Genomic DNA, 21,601 nt, shown 5'->3' on the forward strand with positions numbered 1-21,601 from the left:
CGAGGTCCACAGTATCCTTAGTGATAAAATACTAGCCTTTTACCGCTGGTTTATCTTCCAGCACTTCGTTTAATGATGTTGCGAACACCTAAACCCTGTTATTAATATTTATAGAGAAATTTTCCCCCCAGCCCCGCTCCCCTCACCCCAGCGCGGCACCGGCGCGGGGGGCGGAGAGAGGCGCCGCCGCCCCAGCATGCTCCGCGCACTCCTCCCGCGCCAGCCGCGCCGCGCCGCGCCGCCGGGGCCGGGCGGGTTGCCTCGCCTCGCTTCACCTCATGGTGCCGAGGGGCCGACTGGCGGCGGCCGCGCTGCAGGTGGGCGCGGCGGGGCGGGCAGGGCACGGGAGGCAGCGGGCGGGCAAGGCGCAGGCGGCGGCGGGCTGGAGCCCCCTCGCCCCGCGGGGGCGGGAAGCAGCCCGCCCTGCCTGGGCCGCGGGGCTGGGGCGTCGGAGGTGGGTTGGTGAGGGGAGCCCGAGGCGTTCGCAGCGCAGTGGGTGTTACTGAGGAGAAGCTGCCGCGGAGCAAGACTGTCGTAGAGGTCTGACAGGTGCCAGCCTCAGATTCCTGTTTTATTAATATAAGTATATGCCTGAACGTCCTGTCAGGTCCTAACATAAGGCGCGGCAATGCGCTGCACCGAGAGCCAGGCGTGTCATTTGCCTAAAAGGCTCCCTCACGCTCTTGGTTCCGTTTTTGCGGTGAAGATGACAGCACGTTTTTATTTCTTATTGACTGAGGAGATGGCCGATGAAGGGTTGTGTTGCTGGGTGCTGAGGCAAACCGTACCCTTTCCTCAAGACGTAAAAATTGTTGCTGATCTCTGTAATTTTACCTGTCTGCCGCATGCTCGTCTTCCCTTTGTCCCTCTCTTACTGATTGTATTTTAGTCTTAAATTGGATTAGCTGTTTATGATCCGAATGCTGTTGAAGTTAATGAGGGTAATACACAAACTGCTCATGCTGCCTTTTTTTTTTTTCTTTTTTTCCTGACAAATGTCAAATGATTCTTTTTTCCTTCCACTGGACAGTCTGTTTCTAGTTACTAAATACTTATAGGATATTTCTTTCAACTCTTTCTTTTAGGTATGTCTCCGTTCCAAAGTACTCATTGAGGATGTCTGTATTTTGATTTGTTGGTATCTCTTCAAACACATTTATGGTCCCTGAAATAAACAATTTAATTAAATCTTGATTTTATGGTTTGGGGCTTTTTTGGTTTGTTTGTTTGGCTTTTTTTTTTCACTTGATTTCTTTGTTGGTTTAATTCAGTTTGTTCTTCAGTGTTTTAGTAAAACGATACTGATTTCTTGCATGCTTTTGTACTCTCTTCCTCTGCCTCCTTCCACCCTCCGACCCCAGTAATGCATTATAATTACCTGACCCGAAAATATTTACATTATCAGTTCTTCACAGATCGTTTTAGCCTTGGAGTTGCTTTTCCATGAGATAATACATTAAATGTTTGAGTTTGTATCTTAAATGGTAATTGTATTTCATAGAGTTTTTTATATAAATTAACATCCAATATAAAATATTGTTTTAGGAGATTATAGAATTATAAGGGACTACTGTGATCTTTTGACTTCTTGCATAAAGTGCATAATTGTCCTAATGTTATGTATTAAATTTGTATACGTATTCATATACCTGATAACTTCTTGCAAAATTGGGGCAAAAATTTTGGAGTGTGATATTTCAAAATTATAATTTTAGCCACTGGATTTTTGTTTTGCTTTTATACCGTGAGCTGAAAGGCCTCTTATAAGCAGAGGTTATGCATAATGCTTTATCTCAAATAAAAACGTCATGAGGAATCACAACTCTAAACAGTGTTAGTCTGCCAGCTCTTGTGTGCATGTGCTTAATGTAAGCCCAACCTAAATCTTTCTTTCACTATATTAACTGGACTGACCACCGATAAGTTTCCAAGCATTCTTGTGTAATACATTTATTTCCTACTTTTCTCTTTTAACAAGATTGTAAGCTCCACAGTTATTCTTTCTGAGATTTATAGGGTAGAAAAACCTGCCAGGCTGTGTGATATTTTGTAAACAGTCTGAAAATCATTACTTTTCAGACAAAACATACAGTTTCTAGTTTTATATTAGAAATTGTAATTTCCTAAGTTGTTTGGTTGAACAAACTTTTCTTTTTCTACTCTGATTTCACTCTTGATTTGAAGCATATTTATACTTGTGCCATTGTACCTGGGAATGTGACTTGATTTTTACACAGACAGCAGTCATTTTTGTCTACAAAAGACAGCAGAAATAGACTGTTTAAAAAAAGAACCCCTATGCCATTGACATGGCTCTTGACTAACGGTAATCTGAAGCCACACTTTTGCTTTCTGTTCTTTATTCTGGCTCAAAGACACACATTCACACTTGTCCTTGTCATCCAGTTTGCGTTGTTATCTTCATTTTATAATACGTAATTCTCAAATCATACAAGTTTGGGATTTTTTTTTAAGTCTGTAGTGATACTTTTCCTGTGAACTTTATGCGCATGTTAATAATATCTGTAGCAAAGTAGTGTAAGCCTACGACAGAACTGACACAGACCTCTGTTGTTATGTGAATTTATAGGTCTCTGCTTATCTATTCCAAGGTCACTAATTGATGGTGTTAAATTAAAGAGAGGTCCCTGAATGTGACTCATAAATTTTTCTTTAGATGGGAATCTGGGCATTTTTCAGGCACACAGGCATAAGGAAGAATCTGTTGAAATGGATCTCTGTGTGTTTTGAAATGCAATTACTTAAACCAGAAGGCTGGAAGTGCCCTTTTCTGACTCTGTGACATTGGGGTTTTTATCTTTCAATTATTATCTTGTTCCATCTGTATTTCTGCCCTTCTCTTGTTTTATTGTCTTTTTTTTCCTGCTTTCTTTAGTAGAGCTTCTAAGCCCCAGCTGAAGTTTATTTTAGCTCAATTATATTTTTGTTGAGGAATTAATTAAAAAGGTGTTGCTTCTTTCTGTATTTTTTACTATTGCTCAGTATCGTGTATGTTTTGTAGAGAGTCTGAAGATCTTTGCATAGCATCAGTGCTTACTGCTGCCTGGTTCATTTTATTTAGAATGGAACAACTGGTGTTTGGCTTTTCCTGCATTTGACTGGGCAGAGTGGACTGAAAAAACACAGAGGCATAGACCACGTTTGCTACTGGAATAAGGAAGCTGCAATGGAAAAAAATATGTTCTCCTAGTCCCAGGGTAAGTTTAATTATTAATATTGGTGTGCATTTTAAAGGTGTGTTGATACATCAGTTCTTCACGGGTTGGATTCTTATACAGGTTTTATGGTAATTTTAAATAAAATCCAGTCTGACATGATGGTTATATAGAAGAAACATCTGTGAAGAGATCACCGTTTGTTTCTTAAAATTGAATTATTCAGAAATGTAGTGTATATTGTAGTCACTCACCAGAAAATGGCAGTTCCAGTGTTCCAGGAAATACTTCATGTCAATATTTTAATTCAGAAGAGGTGCAGTCATGGTTAACAGACTCTAAACTTGACCCAGTTTCTTTAATCTGTGTGCAAAGTCCATGCATTATTCATGTTTTCTTCTCTTTTTTAAAAAATGTTTTCCAAATAAATGATTCAGTGGGCTTTTTTTCTATAAGGATACCGGTAGTCATGTCTTGTGGATAATTCCACAATAAACAGGCCTGTAAATAATCTGGAAGAAGCGTATTTTCAGGGCCTTATGATAAATAATGTGTTTAAAGTTATAAAATTATAAATATTATGTGTCAATATTGTTAGAAGTATTCATTTTTAAAGGAAGTCTAATACACTCACAAAAAGCCCATTTAGAGTAAAAATTTACCTGATAGAATTGGTTGAAGAAGAATTATGAAGATTTAACGTATTGCACAGAAACAGCAACCTCTTCGGAAGAATCTGTTTTTAGATAGGATGCAGGCATTGAAAAAGTGGTCTGTCTCTCTGAAAAGGCAGAAGAGCAGATGGGACAATTAGAATTGATAATGTCATTCAAAGACTGCTTTTAAGTGTGTTTAACATATCAAGGCTAGGAAATACATCATTTATTGAGAATTTTTATTTCAAAGGTGTTCTTTTTAATGTTACCACAGAAATGAGTACTCTTCATAACCTGAGTGTTCTATAATTGCTTCTTGGGAGTAGGGTGGGGGGAACATTAAGATCTCTGTTTTAACAGCTGTTGCAGAGAAAGATTTGGGGTTTTCAAGAGTCAGTCCTAAGAATCCTCCAAATTGAATCTTTTTTTGTTGTTATGGTGCAAAGGATTTAATTTCATGAATATCATCTATTTAAGACAAGAAGGAATCTTGAAACATATTACATGTATTATCATAGACATATTTCAAGGTATTTTATAAAATTTAAGATTTCAGAAAATGGGGTTAGAGCTTTCCATGTTACAAAGGTGCTTGTTCTAATTAAAACAGGACAAGTGCTTTAATTCAGAGCTGTAGTGTTTAAGTCAACAAATTAACATAACTGAAATTAAAAACTCCGTAGGAATATTAGGTGCAGACATTGAATTTGCATGTTTTGTGCTCAGTTGTAGATGTGATAACAAACACTTTGTGCTAATGGATGTTTCTCTTTAATATTTTTCTTTCTGTCCTCTGACATTTACAGAACAACTGACAATACAAAGGACAATGCACAGTGTATATCCTGATGGCATTTTGTGTTCTGTGACGTGGTTTTTGCCATGGCATCTGAGACTGAAAAGGCCCATGCTCTTCTCCAGACTTTCAGCACAGCTTCAGTTATTTCTAGTCTAGGTTTGGGAATATTCTGCTTTGTAGCAGACAGACTTCTGCAGTTTTCCTTCATTCAGCAAAATGACTGGCTCCGAGCCTTCTCTGATAATGCTGTGCACGGTATACTAGGAATGTGGTCCTGGGCAATAGTGATTGGACTCAGGAAGAAAAGTGACTTCACTGAGGTCACTCTGGCTGGCTTCCTTGCCTCTGTCATTGACGTGGACCACTTCTTTCTTGCTGGCTCCCTGTCCTTAAAGGTAAGTGATCTTTTGTTTTCTCTCTTCATTACTATTTACTTTATTGTTCTTACACCATATCTCAAACAAAAAAGTTCCAATCATACTTTAATTAGATACATTTCTAATAGATGTATGGGAATTATAATTGTATGCAGTTGTGTTGATTTTAAAAGCCTTAAAATATTCTATATATACTCTAAAGTTCTGCTCATTACAACACTCTGAAAAAAGACTTCAGAAGGCCCTTGTGCATTATATCCTACGTGTATCACATAGGCTTTGTTATCAAATCTAAGCAGTTAAGTATTGCTATACATACTTTGTGAACAAAATGGATTATTCCATTTCTGTTTAGAATAAGGGGCAGAAATATCTGGAAAGTTGATAATCCAGCTATTGTTTGATTTAATTCAGTCTTAGTGAGCTGATTTTAGCCAGCCCTAAATATTTCTCCCAGAAGCAATCTATTTATGAGCTGTCACCTTTAAAAAGGCCATCAGAGTTTGCTCTTAAATATAGTTCATTTAAAAAAAAAAAGTGTCAGACGTTTTAGTAAACGTAAAAAGGTGAATTGGCCCCTGTTAAGGAATATATATTATCATTATCCATTTGCAGAGCTCCTTGTTAGGACAGAGTTTCTCAATAGGGTTGGTACCACTACATTATAGCATTCTTTTTTGGTGGTTCTCCAGTGGTTTAGATGTGTCCTGTTCCTGCTTCCTCATTCACATATATCGTACATATATACCTGTCTTCCTGCCTGCTCCAGACATTTATACCCAGGTTTCAATGACCACAGCAGTCTCATCTGTGTACTCTCCAGAACATTTGCACCTTCTCTAAGCTCCAGCTGTGCCAGCCCAGGCCACAGTTCTCTTGACACTGTCCTCCAGATCTTACACCTCAGGCTCCAGCCAGCCCTGGTCCCCATAGCTAGAACCCCGTCTCTCTCCTTGTCAGGAATTTGGTCTGCTCAGCAACACAACTCCTCACAGTTCGATCATGCTAGTATTTGTTGCTAGCATACTTATACATATACTGTACTTAGTCCTCCATCCCCAAAAATGTACACCCCCACCTACAGATGGCCCTGCACATAAGGGGAATATACCAACCTTTATCCATTCAGCTGAAGTGTAACTTAGTTGTTTGACTCCCTGTGTCTATGTAACATAATGGTGTTACACTCTTCATATGATGACAGAGGAAATGGCTCCTAGGAAGCACTGGAAGGAGGTGGATGGAAAATTGCCATTCTTTGTATTCCTTGGATTAAAGAAGAACAATATAAAATCGTTTACCTTTTTTTTTTTTTTAATTATGTAAGGGACAGCTAAATGCAAGAATCATTATTGCTTGTAGTTGAGATGTAAAAGTCGGACTTCAGATGGGGAAATGGCTTTTGTTTACATACAGTATCACTTGGAGAAAAAAGACCTTTGCCTATTTATGCATTTGGTTAGTTTCCCCTTTATCTTTGTCTACAAGAAAGAGGGCATTTAACAGAACCACAGAATAGTTGTAGTTGGAAGGCCATCCTCATATGCAAGAGGCTCCAGTCCCTTCCTGATCTTAGTGGCCCTTCTCTGGACTAAATCTCCAGTAGCTCCATGTCTCTTTTGTAGTGGGTAGGCCAGAACTGGACGTGCTGCTGCAGAGGTGGCTTCACCAGCACTGAGGAGGAAAAAGGGAAGGGTCACCTCCTCAACCTGCTGGCAACACCCCTAATGCAGCCCAGGATACCACTGGCCTTCTTTGCCACAGGATCATGTTGCTGGCTCAAAACTGCTTTCCAACCAGTCAGCCTCCATCATGTACTGGTGCCTGGCATTGTTCTTCCCTATGTAGTCTCTAGTTCTCCCCTTTTCTTTACTTTTTGCATATGTAAATACTGTAAAATTATTAAACTATATAAAGAGAAGTTATTATAGTTGGGTGATTAATGTATCCTATAATGTCAACTTTTTGGTATGGCACTTCAATTTATAATTATGCTCATGTGTATTTTCTCATTTTAAAATAGGTAAATGGAAGTAATGAATGTCTAGTTTTTAGAAAGTATTGTTAAAATTTTTTGCTACTTTTTCTTGCATTTGAGATAATTACCATTTTTTTTTCATGATTATGACCACTAGATGACACTCCTCGCCAGTGTATGTTTAGAAAGTCGAATATAGTGTTGTATCGTAGAACTGGCAGGTAACCTCTTTTTACTGCCTTCCATGAGGCAAGATTAAATATGCTTACACTTTCCATGATGGAGAATGTTTGTGTAGCCTGTCCCTAGTATCCCAAACAAAGTAAATTATTGCAATTTCATGACTTAACTTATTCCTGTGTTGTTTCAGTTCCCAAGCAGCTAGCAATTGTTTTTTTTTAATATCCAGCTTGAAGTATTATTGTTGACAGTTAGATCTTGCTTTTCTTATTCTTTAGGGCAGGGGTGTCAAACTAATTTTCACCGGGGGCCACATCAGCCTCGCAATTGCCTTCAAAGGGCCGAGTGTAATTTTAGGACCGCTTTGACATCCTTCTGTGAAAGGCAGCTGACTGCTGTGCTCTCCCCAAAAACGTTTTTCAAATCAGAAAGAAAAGATCTTGCAGGTAGAATAGCCCTTTAGTAGACAGATTTACTTAGCTGAGGTGAGGAGAAGGCAAGATTCACAAAGGCTTTTTCATAGTTGTTTGCCTGCAAACTCACCTCCCTTCAATATATTAACTGGGCTAATAAAGGTTGTTTCCCTGTAAATCACATCCTGTTTATGTCTCTTGACCCTTACAGCAGTAACAGTGTTACTTTTACAATTTGGAAACCCCTTACGCTGTATAAAAAGTTTCTTCTTAACTAAATAACTTGCAGAAAAAAAAATGTGAAGGGTGTGGATTTATGTTTTCTAAACCTCTTACTATTTTTTTCTCATCTCCTCTGGATTGCTTTTTGCCTAAATTATCTTTAGAGAGTCCTGTCCTAAACTGTATATGGTATTCTAGGTGAGACTTCATTTGAGCCAAATAGCTTAGATTAATTCCTTTTAATGTCACATGCATACAACACTTCTGCCTTTTTAAAAAGGAAAAAAACCCAACTGTTTTATATCTTCTTGCAATGCCATCAGAGTCTTTCTAGTTTGTGATAAAATGTAATCCCCATAAGCTTTTCTAATGCATTGTTACCTGGCTAGCTAGACTTGATTTTAATGTCTGATTTTTCTTTCCTCAGTGTAATGTGATACGCCTTCCAGTTTTGTTTCCTAAGTTGATGCTGTTGTCTATGTAATTTGTTGCTTCATGGGGTACTTTTTTACTATGTGTTTATTAGTTCCAGCCCCAATCTTCCTCTTTAGATTGCGGAATTGAGATAAACTGATTTAAGAGGCTACAATGTTTACTGCTTATGCCACACATTACTAAGTAACCAATAAGTTAGGAAATCTAATTACTTAATCATACAACTATTACTAATTTGTAACAACAGTATTTTTCACATGACTCTACACAATTTTCTGTAAAGCTCTTCATCATCACTCTTAAATCTGATGATGGGTTACTTTTTTGAAGCAGTATTGCCTTCTACCTCCAGTTTTGACCTTCGCACTATTCCAGTCATCTACTCCTGTTCCTGCTGACACAGCTTGCTGCTTGGATTATTTGGCTATTGGGCTGTTTTTAACAGTGTCATCATTATTTTTTCTGGAGTATTCAGGGTAAATAGTCACCTCTGGTATTTATGTGTTTACGCTGATAAATACCTGTGTACCGAGTAGCATGTGATCTGCCCTTTTGCCCACATAATTTTTGCAACAAGTATAAAGTCTACAAAGACCTTGCCACTTAGGATTTCTAGTTCTTTGTATTCCATGTGGTTTTTACTGTGTATTATATACACACAAGTGTAGAGGAATCTAAGAATCAGTGTTTGAATAATCTGTCTCACTGACTAGCGCTAAAGGTGAAAGTTACTGCAGCCTGCCATCATACTCAGTGTTGCTGATAAACAAGAACAGTGTGATGGGCTGCTCCCAGTGTCCCCCAGGGTTATAGCCCAAACACTCATGTTGCAGAACAGACATGCAGAAATTGCTAGCTTGCTACCTAAGAGTCAGCAACTTCTAAAAATGTTGAGAATGCAGTCGGTGGCAAACAAGATTGTGCTAGCAAACATGTAACATCACTGGTTAATGTGCCGCTGGTGACTGACCTGGGATGCACTGGAGTGTTTCTGGAATTGGAGAATAAGCTTTGCACACACATAATTAATTTAACATTGAATTTATATATCAGCCTCAGAACTAAGGACCTCAGGCTTTTTAGGCATCACAGAACATGAGTGAGGGAAGCCATGTTTTTACATAAATTCTGTGGTGTCACTTTGAGCATTATAGCAGAGTTTACTTGGGTTCTTTTGCATGTGATTGTTGTCTCCTGTCTCCAGCTGCTCACTGTAGTCTATGAGAGGGGCTGGGGGAGCAGGATCTTCAAGATGATCTTGCACCTAATTGAACATGTAGGCAAATGGAAAGTTAATTTGTATTATGAATAAATTCTGCTTGCAAGTGCAGCCTGATCTCTTATGGTGGACATCCCCCTAAATCTACCCAAACCACGATCATCTTTTTCCAGGAGGTTTAATGCGGAAGAGGCTTGTACTATTTTGGTTTGGTTGGTTTGTTTGTTTGTTTGTTTTTTATATCTAGTGATTTCTGAAGGCAAACAAGTTTGCTTGTTAGGAGAAAGAGGACAACAGTTTATATTGCCAAATAGAACTACTTACTCTTGGGCTTGGCAACTCAAAGATGTAAATATTCTTCTAGTTACAGAATGTAAAAGAGAAAACAGACTATTCTTCTCTGAGAACTTGGGTAACAGCATTTCAGAAGCCTAACGACTACTGCAATTACAAAATAGGGTTTTCTTTTGCTAAAATTTAGCTCTCAGGTTTGTTGTATGCACAAGCCTGCCATCTAAAATTCTGTATGAAAAAAAATACACATCACCTCCCTGAAACTGGATGAAAATTGGCACGAATACTGATAAATTCCATTCAAATTCTCTTTACTCATTGTGTTCCTGTTGGCACCTAACCTCCATAGGGCAGAGGGAAGAGACTTGCTCAGACTTTGTCGCTGATTTTTTCAAAGTGCACAAATGGTAACCAGGTAATAGGATATCTGCCAAAATGGTTTTCAAAATTAGTCTAATATGGACTTTCTAGGCTCTCGCTGACAGTAACAAAAATCTGTCTTGGTACGGTAGGTGATAAACAGTTCCACCATCACAAGATTTTTCTATTTCAATCTGTGAACAATCTGCTTATATGAAACAGAAACGACGTTGTAGAAAATGTACCATTTGCACCAACTGTAGGGAGTTGAGTTAGAAGTTGTTGAGACATTTTGTGAGCTTCTTCAATCCTGTCACCCAATTGAAGGAGTCATGGACAAGCATATGGTGGGAAGCTAACAGAGCAAAGCTTACTGCAGCCCTTTTTATGTTGGCTTTCGTTTAAAGCACAGTTTCCATCTCAGGCTAAGGCTACACCAGAGTTTCTTACAGAGAAGATAGAGTTCCAAGAAGGAATCTAAATTATCCGTGAAAACGTGCTGAAGCTATTACAGAGTCTCACTGTCAGCGTAACTATGGAACCCTGCAACAATTAACACAACTGAAGTATTAACGGGTTACTGGCTGGTGTCTTGTGGTGATGCTTTGTTTGCTTCCTGCAGTAGGGGGAGTGAGGGATGTGTTCAGCATAACAATCAGATGCACTATCAAGTGCCGAGAGTGCATCTCTGGTGCCTTTTGCAGTCTTTTCAAATGTTAACCGGTATTTGAATTGAGCCAGTTGATATTACATTACCACCTGTATAGATGCTTTTGTAATGTGCTATCATTTCTCCTGTGCTTACAGAAACAAGAATGTACTTTTGTTGTTTAGAAATCCAGAATATTATTATTTAACTTCTTTATTATCTTTGAATTTGTGGAGATAGTTCTAGCTGTTGTTAGTAGGTACATCAGGAATATATGTCCAAGTATACATATTAAATTGATAATTTTAACATACTAAGACAGCTAAATTTAATGTCACTGCCTAGACATTCACCGTAATTAAAACCAAATATCAGGCTTTCACTGGGTTAATGTTGAACAAGTTGTGGATATAAAAGCGCAAGTGACAAATAATTCAGGTGTTGGTTTCTGAACTTGTCTTTTGCCTGTCCATAAAGAATACTTCATCAAGGCAACCACAATACATGTAACTTAGATAATATTTTTGTTGTATTGGAAATTAGTGTTCTATTTTCAATACTGTCCAACTAAAACAACTTCACGGCTGCTAACTGTAGGATAACACCAGACGTATTTTTGAAAATAAATGCCATTAAAACATGAAATATTTCAAGTAAAGCATATTAAATATTTCAGGTGTATTGTATGGTTGTTTTCAATTTCATTATATTGAAATTAAATATAATCAGTGCAGCAGACTATACAAGTTCCTGTATGCCACATGACAATATGACAAATAGCTGCCTCATCCCTCTCCCTCCCTGTTTTGCCATCGGTAATGCATATAGGATGCATGGCTCATATCACACAATGTAGAGACAGGGCAGCACACAGCTCTCATACATCTAAATAATCATATTGTTGATTTTGACCTACTACACTGGAAAAGAACAGTTTGTTTGCCTTTGTCCTTCTGCTTAGCCACATGATAGTGCACTGTAAACATCCATTAAACATTTATTTTCTCGTCATGATTGTAGCCATTGCCAATTTTATTTTTCTTTCCTGCAGGCTGCTCTGACTCTTCCACAGAGACCACTTCTTCATTGTTCTACTGTGATTCCTGTTGTGGCTCTGACATTAAAGTTTATTATGCACCTTTTCAGGCTTAAGGATTCATGGTGCTTTCTTCCCTGGATGTTGTTCATATCCTGGACTTCTCATCATGTCCGTGACGGGATTCGTCATGGCCTCTGGATCTGCCCATTTGGAAAAACTCCTCCTTTGCCATATTGGCTGTATGTGGCAATTACAGCATCTTTACCTCATCTATGTTCATTTATTATGTATTTAACAGGTACTAGGGAGTTAATGTCTATAAAGCATGGAATCCACATTGATGTATAAGAATTATGGCTCTTAAAGGTTGTTTGTATTGGCACTTGAAATAAGCTGTCTGTTTATCACTGAAGTGTTTTCCTTATGTTTCCAAGGTATGCATCTTAAGCCCGTGGAGCCAGTTATAGCTCCTGTGTCACTTCTTTGTGGTCACAGAAACCTATTTAATGAATGGTAATAATTTTGTATCTGTACATTCCCCTTGTAAAATACATGGTCTTCCATTTTAGTTCATGCATAGCTAGCTGATTTATAAAGTACTTAGTCTCTCTCTGTAGTAATTACATTACATTCTGCTGTCATGGTGGTGTTCATCTGATCACCATTCTCTTGTTTTCCTGCTGGACTCTTGTATTCAACTGTTTTAAAAGAAATGCTGTTTGTATTTCACAATGTGGAACTGTGTATCTGCACCTCTTTTAACACTGCTATCATATAGTGTTTCCACTAAATTCTACTTCTCTAGAGTTGCTTGATACTCAATTTGCAGATAAGAAAGGAGAAAATAGTTAGAAGGGAGAAAATAGTTTGGTTACAGTATTATGTGTGTTGGCCAAATTGTTTAATTTAAAAAATATACTAATTCTGAATATTATTTAATGTGGAACTAAGGAATTTTAGCAAATATTTAAGGATTGTGTAAAGGCAAACGTGCTTATTACAGTAAAACATAAGCTTTAGGGAAGATTCAGGAAGATATAAGAAAATCAATATTCCTCCAGATGTGAGTTTGCTTAAAGACCTTACTACTGTAATCGTAAGCAGCATTTTCCATTAAGTGCAATATCATCCTTATTATAAAATGAAATGCATTGTTATGAGTATACAGAAATAGAAATTTCCTCATAAATAAGTTGCTTAAGGAAAAATGTTACTATGTTGCAGGTTCATAACATAGTAATTTCAGCTCTTGTCTAGTTCAGTATACAAGCTGAGAAATGTCTATTAATAATTGTTAATTTTGTATTCATTGAACTCCATTGCCCATGAAGGAGATGGGGCCTTAACTATTCCAGTTTGTGATGAATCGCTGTTAAAGGGGATTATTTTTATGGAAGAGCATGTATAGAGTAGCATGTGCTGAACTTAAGTTACCGAAGGGTACAAAGATTAGGGGAAGTGTTCATACTACATTGACATTAGTAAATGTATATTAGTATAAAGTACAAAAAAATTACAGAAAATATTAACTGAGATGACTGGATTAATGCGTACCAGAGACCTTCTGCAGCTGCAAAGTACTAATAGGTCTCTGCAGCACAGTAAGCTAATTTGGGGATGTGTTTCACCCTTTTAAAAATGTGCCTTGCCACAACAAGAGTAGTCTCTGACCTGTTTGTTCTTTATGTTAGAAGTGTATGCCTATGGAAACTTGTCTGACAGTACACTGGACCTATATAGCTTTTGTTATAAAATTAATAAAAGGTTTTTTCTTGGAAAGAAGATTGGAAGTGCAGAACATTCCTTAAAGGATTATCCTCATAGCATGGATTTCTGTCTGTTACAGTACGTAAAAGTTTCCCAGAAACTACATCAGAAATACCTTGCTTTAGAGCCCTCAGAGCAGGAACTGGCTTTTACCCAAAGACGTGATGGTTTAGTAGAGAAGGAGCATTGCTCGTTCATTTACTTCTAACCTGTGTTTTAAGCTATAGATAATGAAATGCCAATAGTGAATATGTTTTGTGCAATAAGGGAACACTTAAATCTATGTAGAAAATTTTCAGTATTCTTGTTTCTTTTTATATTTTTTGTCCTTTATCCAGATTTTCTGCAAAGGGAAATGTATATAGGAACACGTGGAGAATTGCACTGTCTCATTTTTATACTGTAGCTGTATCATTTTTGGTAGCTGTATGTCCACCAACAGTCCTTACAATTGGTACTGTACTGTTCTAGTTATGCTTAAGGATCAGTTAGTGGGTACATCGTCAGTAGTTTAAAAACATGTATTTTCTTTCTCTGCATTTCTAGCATTTTTGAGGACTGTTTTACAATAATTTTCAGCTATATTTCAAAGTAATATTTTTCTGGTAATTTTACCCGTTCTACCACAGCAATATGTCAACACCACTTAGAAATGTGTTAAGGAAAGTAGCAAGCACTTGGGACATGACTTCTTTCTCTCTCCCTCCAAACAGACATAGCAGTCTCATGCTTCATCCTGAGATTTAAGCAACTTTAGCTCAGGCCATTGACAACTCTTCAAGGTAAACGGACATGTTGCACATAATGCTGTAATTTGTGGGTAGCCAGATGAGAGAACAAGGGAGAAGTTAAGGATTTTTTTCAGCCCATGTGATCTACAAGATACACCTCCCTATTAGAATGAATTGCCTGACAATTCCTTACCACTATTTCATGTACATTTCAAATTCATTGGTATTTCCAGCTATGCACTGATACCTGCCATGTGTAGCAGAACCATGGCAAAAATAAACCAAGATACTGAAAACGTAATGAATTTGTGCTTTACTGCATGCATTACAATAAATAGTAAATGTGAAGTATGAAAAGCATGTGAATTACACAAAAAATGGTTAACAAACTCAAGCTAATAATTTTGTGCACAATGTGTGATACGTATCACTTAAATATTATTTATTTCAGTGGTTCATTTACTATGCTAATCTAAACTTTTTCCATCTGTTTTCAAGTTGTACTTACAAAGTTGAAGAAAGCGTAGGGGTTTTCAGACATTTAAAATGTAATCTGCATTTTCACATGACTACTGGTACCACTTTTTTCTACAGTATATGGTATCATGTGCCTTTAATTGGTTATTCCTAATTTATGCCATGCTTCAAGGAAAATGCTGGTGAATTTGAATTAAACTGAAATAATTTTAACAACCAGGCCATTGGTATTAGCTTATTATCAGAAGAACATTTCCTCTACTAATGTAAGTAAAGTTACAGGAAGAGAGAGAGAGAGAGGGAAGAGGTTAAAATTCAGTCCAAAGGAAATGATGCTACATACTGAATTTTGAACTCATGTATTTTTATTCCATCAGCCACTGTCAGTATGAAGCTAAATGATGAAATGCATCAGAAGAGTACATTGTTTGTTAAGTAACTGAGCCAATCTAAATTCCATCAGTTTTGCAAATTTATTAAGGGCAGAAGAATTTTTGTGTTGTGTTACACAGCACGGGCTTTGATCATTTGGTAATTTTGAGTCCACAAGTTAGGGTATTTTTCCCTGCTACAGGCAGACCTTGCATTGAAGCAACGCAAGAGCTGTCAGATTAAAGTACCCTTTGCATTCATTACAAAAAAAACAAAACAAAACAAAAACCCCACAAAAACAAACAAAAGCCACAAACAAACAAAAACCCAACCCAAACAGTAGTAACACTTTTCCTCAGAATAATAAATTGGTGCCTTCAGTCATTTATTCAAATTCCCCAAATTTTACATCCTCTACATTGAATTACAGCTTCAAAGCTGTATTGTAGAACTGGTTTATATTACTTATAAGCCCGCTATTAAAGATAAATAGTACTCATTTATATCACACACTGATATTTCCTTTGATGTTTATATACTCATTTTCCATTTGCTTAACCTAATTTTGTATTGAATTTTCCAGGGGAAGGGAGTCTTTGTCTCAATGACTAGGAAAACCAAGTATGCTACTACTTAGCAAAATGTTGTAATGCCATGTTAGGGAAATCTTCAGAATATTGAAAACCAGAAAAGAAATTATGTTGTATTCCTTTTGATGGAAATGTTAAGTAGATTTCTAGGCAGCTTGTAAAAACAGATTTGTTTAATCAAAATGAATTGACTGTAAACATTTGTATTAGTAAATATGGGTTAACAATCTGTGTGAAAATGGATTTGTATGCTGAAACTTTTGTATGGGTAGTTGACCAAGTCAGACCATATACTGTTGCCATATCCACCACAAAAACAATTCTTTTGTTCGAGGAATGTTACTGATGTCCCCGGAGCCTTCCTCATGTTGACAAAGGAATTCAGTCTTACTTTGATCTTAGTAGTTTTTCCATTAAAAATTGCATAACATTGGCCAAGGGTTCCTGAACTGGTGTGGGGCAGTTTCCTTATCTGCTATCCACTCCTCTACAACAATTTTTACAGATGAACTGAATAAGCTGGTAGGTCTGAGTTCTGGTACAGGAACTATGGGAAAGAAATTTAACCAAATATAGCAGACATAACAGTAGCATAAGGAATTTACAGGGTTGTAAGGCTGCTAGTTTCACTTTTACATTTCAATTTAAATTATTGATAGTCAAACAAAACCAACTTTATATAGTACTGGCAACAACTTAGAAGCAAATTTTGTAATGACTGCACTAAAAATATGAAGTGTTTCTGGGCCAAATTATTACTGCAAGGGTCAAGTAGTAATTTACTTTATCAATATATTTTCAACAAAGCCATCTGTGTCTTTGTCCATTTAACTGTATATGAGATATTGACACAAGCGATCTGTTATTTCCTAGTCTTGCTGTGGAAGCATGGTTGGGGCTTGGGGAGTTTTGATACAGAATACTCTAGCTAGGAAAAACTTCTAGCACAAGTAATTTTTGTTTCATTAGTCCCTCGAGAGAGAGAAATCTTCCCTTCTTCTAGACGTGTGTTGTTAATGTGCAAGTTCTAGTAGTTTGCCGCATCTTTTGACTGAATGTTCTCTGTCCTTGTACATCAAACATAAATAAGCAAAGCAAATGCACTTAGAGCTCCATACCATAAAAACGTATGAACATGATTTATTTATAAATTTTTTCCCAAAGTAAAACCAATTTAACGTGCTTGTACATCTTGGATCATGCATCTTACATTTACATATCCATGTAAATGTTGACCAGGTGGTATTGCTGGTAATTTTATATGGCTACAGAAATCAGCAGTGTTTTCTGCACCCTTCTGGTGCTTAACTTACATCAGGTTGGATGAAAAGAATGATTCTGCATCAACGTACCTGACACAGATGCCTCAGCTGGGTTCAGCAGGCTGAATGGCACGACTGTCTCACAGCAAAGCATCACAGAGTCCCTTTATATTCAGTGTGCAGCTAGTGAGTCTGTTCAGTGGTGCTTAAAATGTGATTTACCTCTTCCTGAAAAAGATGTCTTCTTCTGGTGCACGCAGTTGCATTCTAGTCACCATAGGTTGGACTAACTAGATGGCAGCTGACTAAAATTGGGATTGTAGGTTGGACTTGTCTTCTTAGCATTCATCATGATTTCCTATTTCTGGAGAAGGAAGCAATCTCTTCAATGAGATTCTGTGACATGTAGCAAAACATGAAAAAATGGAACAACTAAAGGCAGTCCTCACAAAGCACTTAACACCACTTCAAGACTGATGGATTTCAGTAGAGCAGTGATCAGCTTTTAAAAATGAATTGTAATTTTAAAATGCAGAACAAACATTCATTGTAAAATTAGACTATTTTTTCTCTCAAAATAAAAATCTGTCCAAAGCCAGGAGTTTCTCTTTAAACGATTTAACAATTGCAGTTAGCGTATTTATCATGTCTGAAATTTTCAGTGCTAAATCTTTCCTTCAGTTTACGTTTATTCGAAAAAAAAAAAAATTGCTCTAGCTCCACGTCTAGAGATGTAAAATTTGTTCAAGGATTGCATGTCTTTCTCCCTTGAAATTTGACTTACAAGAGGCTCTGCTTGTGTATCCCACAGCAGAGCTTGGACTAGGTACTATCAGTCTCTCTGAATGGCAACATATAAAAGCTGACCACCTGTTGTTGTAATGATAAATGTTTATTGCAGTTAGAAACCTCTGATATAACTCTCCAGTGCTACCAAGGAGATGTGGGTTGTACTTGCTGCTGCCATGTGCATGCTCGGTGCAAAGGAGGAGTGCTGCAGTGTTAGGGAAAGCCATGTCTTGAGTATGGGGTGTACGGGGCTCCATGCTTCAGCAGTTTCCACGGGTGTTAAAAGCTGCTTCCGTGAAAAAGAAAATGCTGAGTTTCAAAAGAAGTTTTCCCCCAATGGACTTCTGCCACTGAAAGTCTTGTTGAACAATCAAGTTTCTTGAAAACTCATTTCAGATGAGAAAATCAGCTAGGCCATGATTGGTTTACAAGAAAGTATATTCTTGCTGTCTATTTCAATGGGATGGATGTTGACACGTTTCTTTGCTGCTTTGTTGCATGAATTAGCTCTGCAAAAGAAGGCAATATCTTCTTCGTCATCAAGAGCGTGAGCATTTTCCCCCTTTATAGCTAACAAAAAAAAGGTTTGGAAACATTGAATACGACTTTTTTGCCTTTGGCACACATTCACATTCACCTATCATGGTTATGAAAGGTATTCAACAAAATATGGAAAATGCTTTGGACTAGGCATACACTGAGTATTTAATCAGAATCCATCCCGACTGCCTACACAACAGGCTGTAGATGCATCTCCTCTGGAAGAAGGTAACTGATGTCATAAAATAGGCTAATGAAAAACAAAGCATTGAAGACAGAGTTCCTTTGCTCCAGTTTTTTTCTTCAGCCAGTTATTCTACCTGTGTAGCTTGCAGAAGGACTGGTGTTCCAGCGAGTTTGTTTGTGTTGCCACATCCTGTACACGTACTCCAGGCTTACATGAAAGACGAAAGGTTTCAAAGGTTTCACAGGTGAAGGTGAGTTGCTCTGTTCCTGGCTTATTCTTGATATGTGATACCAATGGAGCAGGAAGCATCTCTTAAAAGGAGTAGTATTGATTGAAGATAGAGAACGCTTATTTCCCTGGCAGTGGTGTTGTTTCCTTATGCCAGAGTATCACTCCAGTTTCCCTGGCAGGAGTTACTTTGTTGATGGAGGTAAAACCTTTGGTTTTCAGTTGAGATTCCAGCTTGTTTGGGACACTGACATAATTACATCCACGGAGGTAACAAACATTTCTCTGTGCAGTTAGAACAGCTTCTGCTAAAATTTTCCAAGTATGCACTGTATCCAGACTTGAAAAAAAAAATGCAGCAGAATACTTTGTGTTGTAGGCATTGTTTGAAAACACTCTCCTGTCACATTTACAAAGGGTATTTACTATTTCTACTTACCTTCTATCCCAAAGTAACCCATACTTGCAGGCCTTTAGAAATAATTGAATAGCATCCTTTATGGAGAAGGAAAGCACAGTCTTCCCAAGGAGGTAACTGCTGGCTTTCAAAATCAGTACAGTTGAACAGAAGTGTTCTATGACATGCATAAAATACATTTTAATGCTATCAAATGTTATATCCCTTCATAATTTATTGACATAAAATTTCTTAACTGACATTTGTTTTCTTCCCTCTAGTATTCCTATCTCCATGACTCTCCTGGTGGTAGCATTTTGTGTTTATTTCCAAAGTGCTTTATAAGCATTACACAATCTCACTAGGTCCCTAATTAGTTTATGGCAGGGAAAAAAAAGAAAGGGTTTATTGTCTTATGAGAACAAGTGGGGAAGCTGGGCCAGATAAGTGTGTTCAAAGATAAATTTTTCAAAGCCAAAGAAGGAGAGCTGGCTGGGGAATGTTAGGATGAAATGCAGTTTTTCAACAAAAAGACTGCTACAGAGAGGAGCTTGTTTCAAATTCTGTAATTACTATAATAGGTTGCAGGTTCGTGGTTAAATGATATCTATCAGTCACTTCCTGCTAGCTGAGCTAGAGTGATGAAATAGTTCAGGTTTTAAAACTACAAAAAGAGAGCATTGCAAGCATCTTTCCAATGCCAGGAAACAGGCTTTGGAATAGTGCTGAGGAACTAAGGTACCATGTTCACTTGCCAAAGTAAATCATCTCCCTGCCCCAAGTTAGCCAACAAATACAAATGTGCAGGACTCATCTTCCATCCAAATATTTGATGGACTGGAAACTACTGGATAACTTGAAAAAAAAGGCAGTGAAAGAAATGACAGGGAGAGAGTGTGTATAATGTCCCCTGGAGGGCACAGAACCACCCCTGGGAAGGACAGTCAGCACTTACTGCGAAGATTTTTCTTTTGTTCCTGTCTGTTTCTTTCTGCAACCCAAAGGCTGGATCTCTGAAGCAGTGGACAAATCAGGGTGGCCCATCTTTAACTGGCAACATACCAGTGGTACCTGAAGACAGATTAAATTAAAGAGAGTATTTACTTGCCCAACTTCAGGTGGTTAGCATCACCTGAAGGAGATTTGAATGCAGAATTGTTCCTGTGAATTTTACTGGATCAAATTTTACCCTGTTACACCTGTGCAGCCTCCAGTTGTTAGAAGAGAGATTAGCTTGGTTCAACGAGCAAGTTTCATAGTGTAACCTTTATTGCAAATCAGGAATGTTTGGTGATCGCATTACTTTTAGTGGAATTCAGAAGAAAAGCAGGCCAAATCCAGCAATCAAAGCCCTTCCTGGTATGAGTGAGAGCTGCAGAAGCAGGCAAATTTATTAATAATATATTTGTTCTGCGTATTCCAGGAAGTTTTCAGTCACCCCTTGTGTTAGCTGTTGTGTAACAGTAAGACAGTCCTTGCCCAGGTAGTCTTACAGTATAAATAATCTGATTTATATCATGTAGATAACATTTAACTACAAGAAGATGAAAATAGAGGAAGTGATTCTGATCTTGTTTAGCTTCAAGTAATGGACTTTATAAATGCAAATTAGAAGTAATAAGTGCAAATTACTACTCCTTTTTTCAAAATGTTGACATTTCCCATACTCCTTGGTCTTGTGAAGCTCATACATCTGGTATTCCAAAAAGAACTGCCAGGAATAGCCCCACACTTTTTTTTTTTTTCTCTTTAAATTCTCAAGTAGATTGTCCACAGACAGTGACACCATGGAGGAGGAGAAGGGGGATCTATAGCCAACTCACGAATCATTTTACTGTTCAGAAATTTACTATATATGTCTCCCATTGTTGTTAAAGTGTAGCCTTTTTCAGAAGCAGGGCATATTGGATTTTGTACAAACGAGGCAGTAGAAATTAACCCAGTTGCAGTAGTGTTTCATCGTAACATATAACGGAGTTATATGTTGACATTCTTTTTTTCCCTTCTGGGAAAAAAAGAACCAAAAAAATCAAAAAGGCACAGGGAAGAAGCTTTTTTCGGTGAACACTCCTTACACGGTGAGTTTCCCCACATCTGCCAAACTACCTGGCAGCTCCTGAAACAGGATCATAGAATCAAAGAATGTCCTGAGTTGGAAGGGACCCACAAGGATCATCAAGTCCAACTCATGTCCCTGCACAGGACGACCCCACAGTTCACACCACATGTCTGAGGGTGTTGTCCAGTCACTTCTTGAACACTGTCAAGCTGTGACACCTCCCTGGGGAGCCTGTTCCAGTGCTCCACCACCTTCTGGGGGAAGAACCTTTTCCTAATGTCCAACCTAAACCTCCCCTGGCACATCTTCCTGCCATTCCCTCAGGTTCTGTCATTGGTCACTAAAGAGAAGAGATCAGCTCCTGCTCCTCCTCCTCCCCTTGTGAGGAAGCTGTAGACCATGATG

General features: G+C 37.9%; 1 protein-coding gene across 1 annotated transcript; it reads left to right on the forward strand.

Moving 5' to 3' along the window:
• The first annotated feature begins 208 nt into the window (after positions 1–208).
• Positions 209–17,531, forward strand: TMEM267 (transmembrane protein 267). The gene is made up of 4 exons (XM_082074513.1): positions 209–317; positions 3,083–3,218; positions 4,639–5,026; positions 11,810–17,531. Exons 3-4 carry the CDS (start codon positions 4,715–4,717, stop codon positions 12,143–12,145), a joined length of 648 nt encoding a protein of 215 aa, XP_081930639.1. The 5' UTR covers positions 209–317; positions 3,083–3,218; positions 4,639–4,714; the 3' UTR covers positions 12,146–17,531.
• The last annotated feature ends 4,070 nt before the right edge of the window (positions 17,532–21,601 follow it).

This window comes from Streptopelia decaocto (genome assembly GCF_964273445.1).
Source record: "Streptopelia decaocto genome assembly, chromosome: Z".
NCBI classification, from domain to species: domain Eukaryota; kingdom Metazoa; phylum Chordata; class Aves; order Columbiformes; family Columbidae; genus Streptopelia; species Streptopelia decaocto.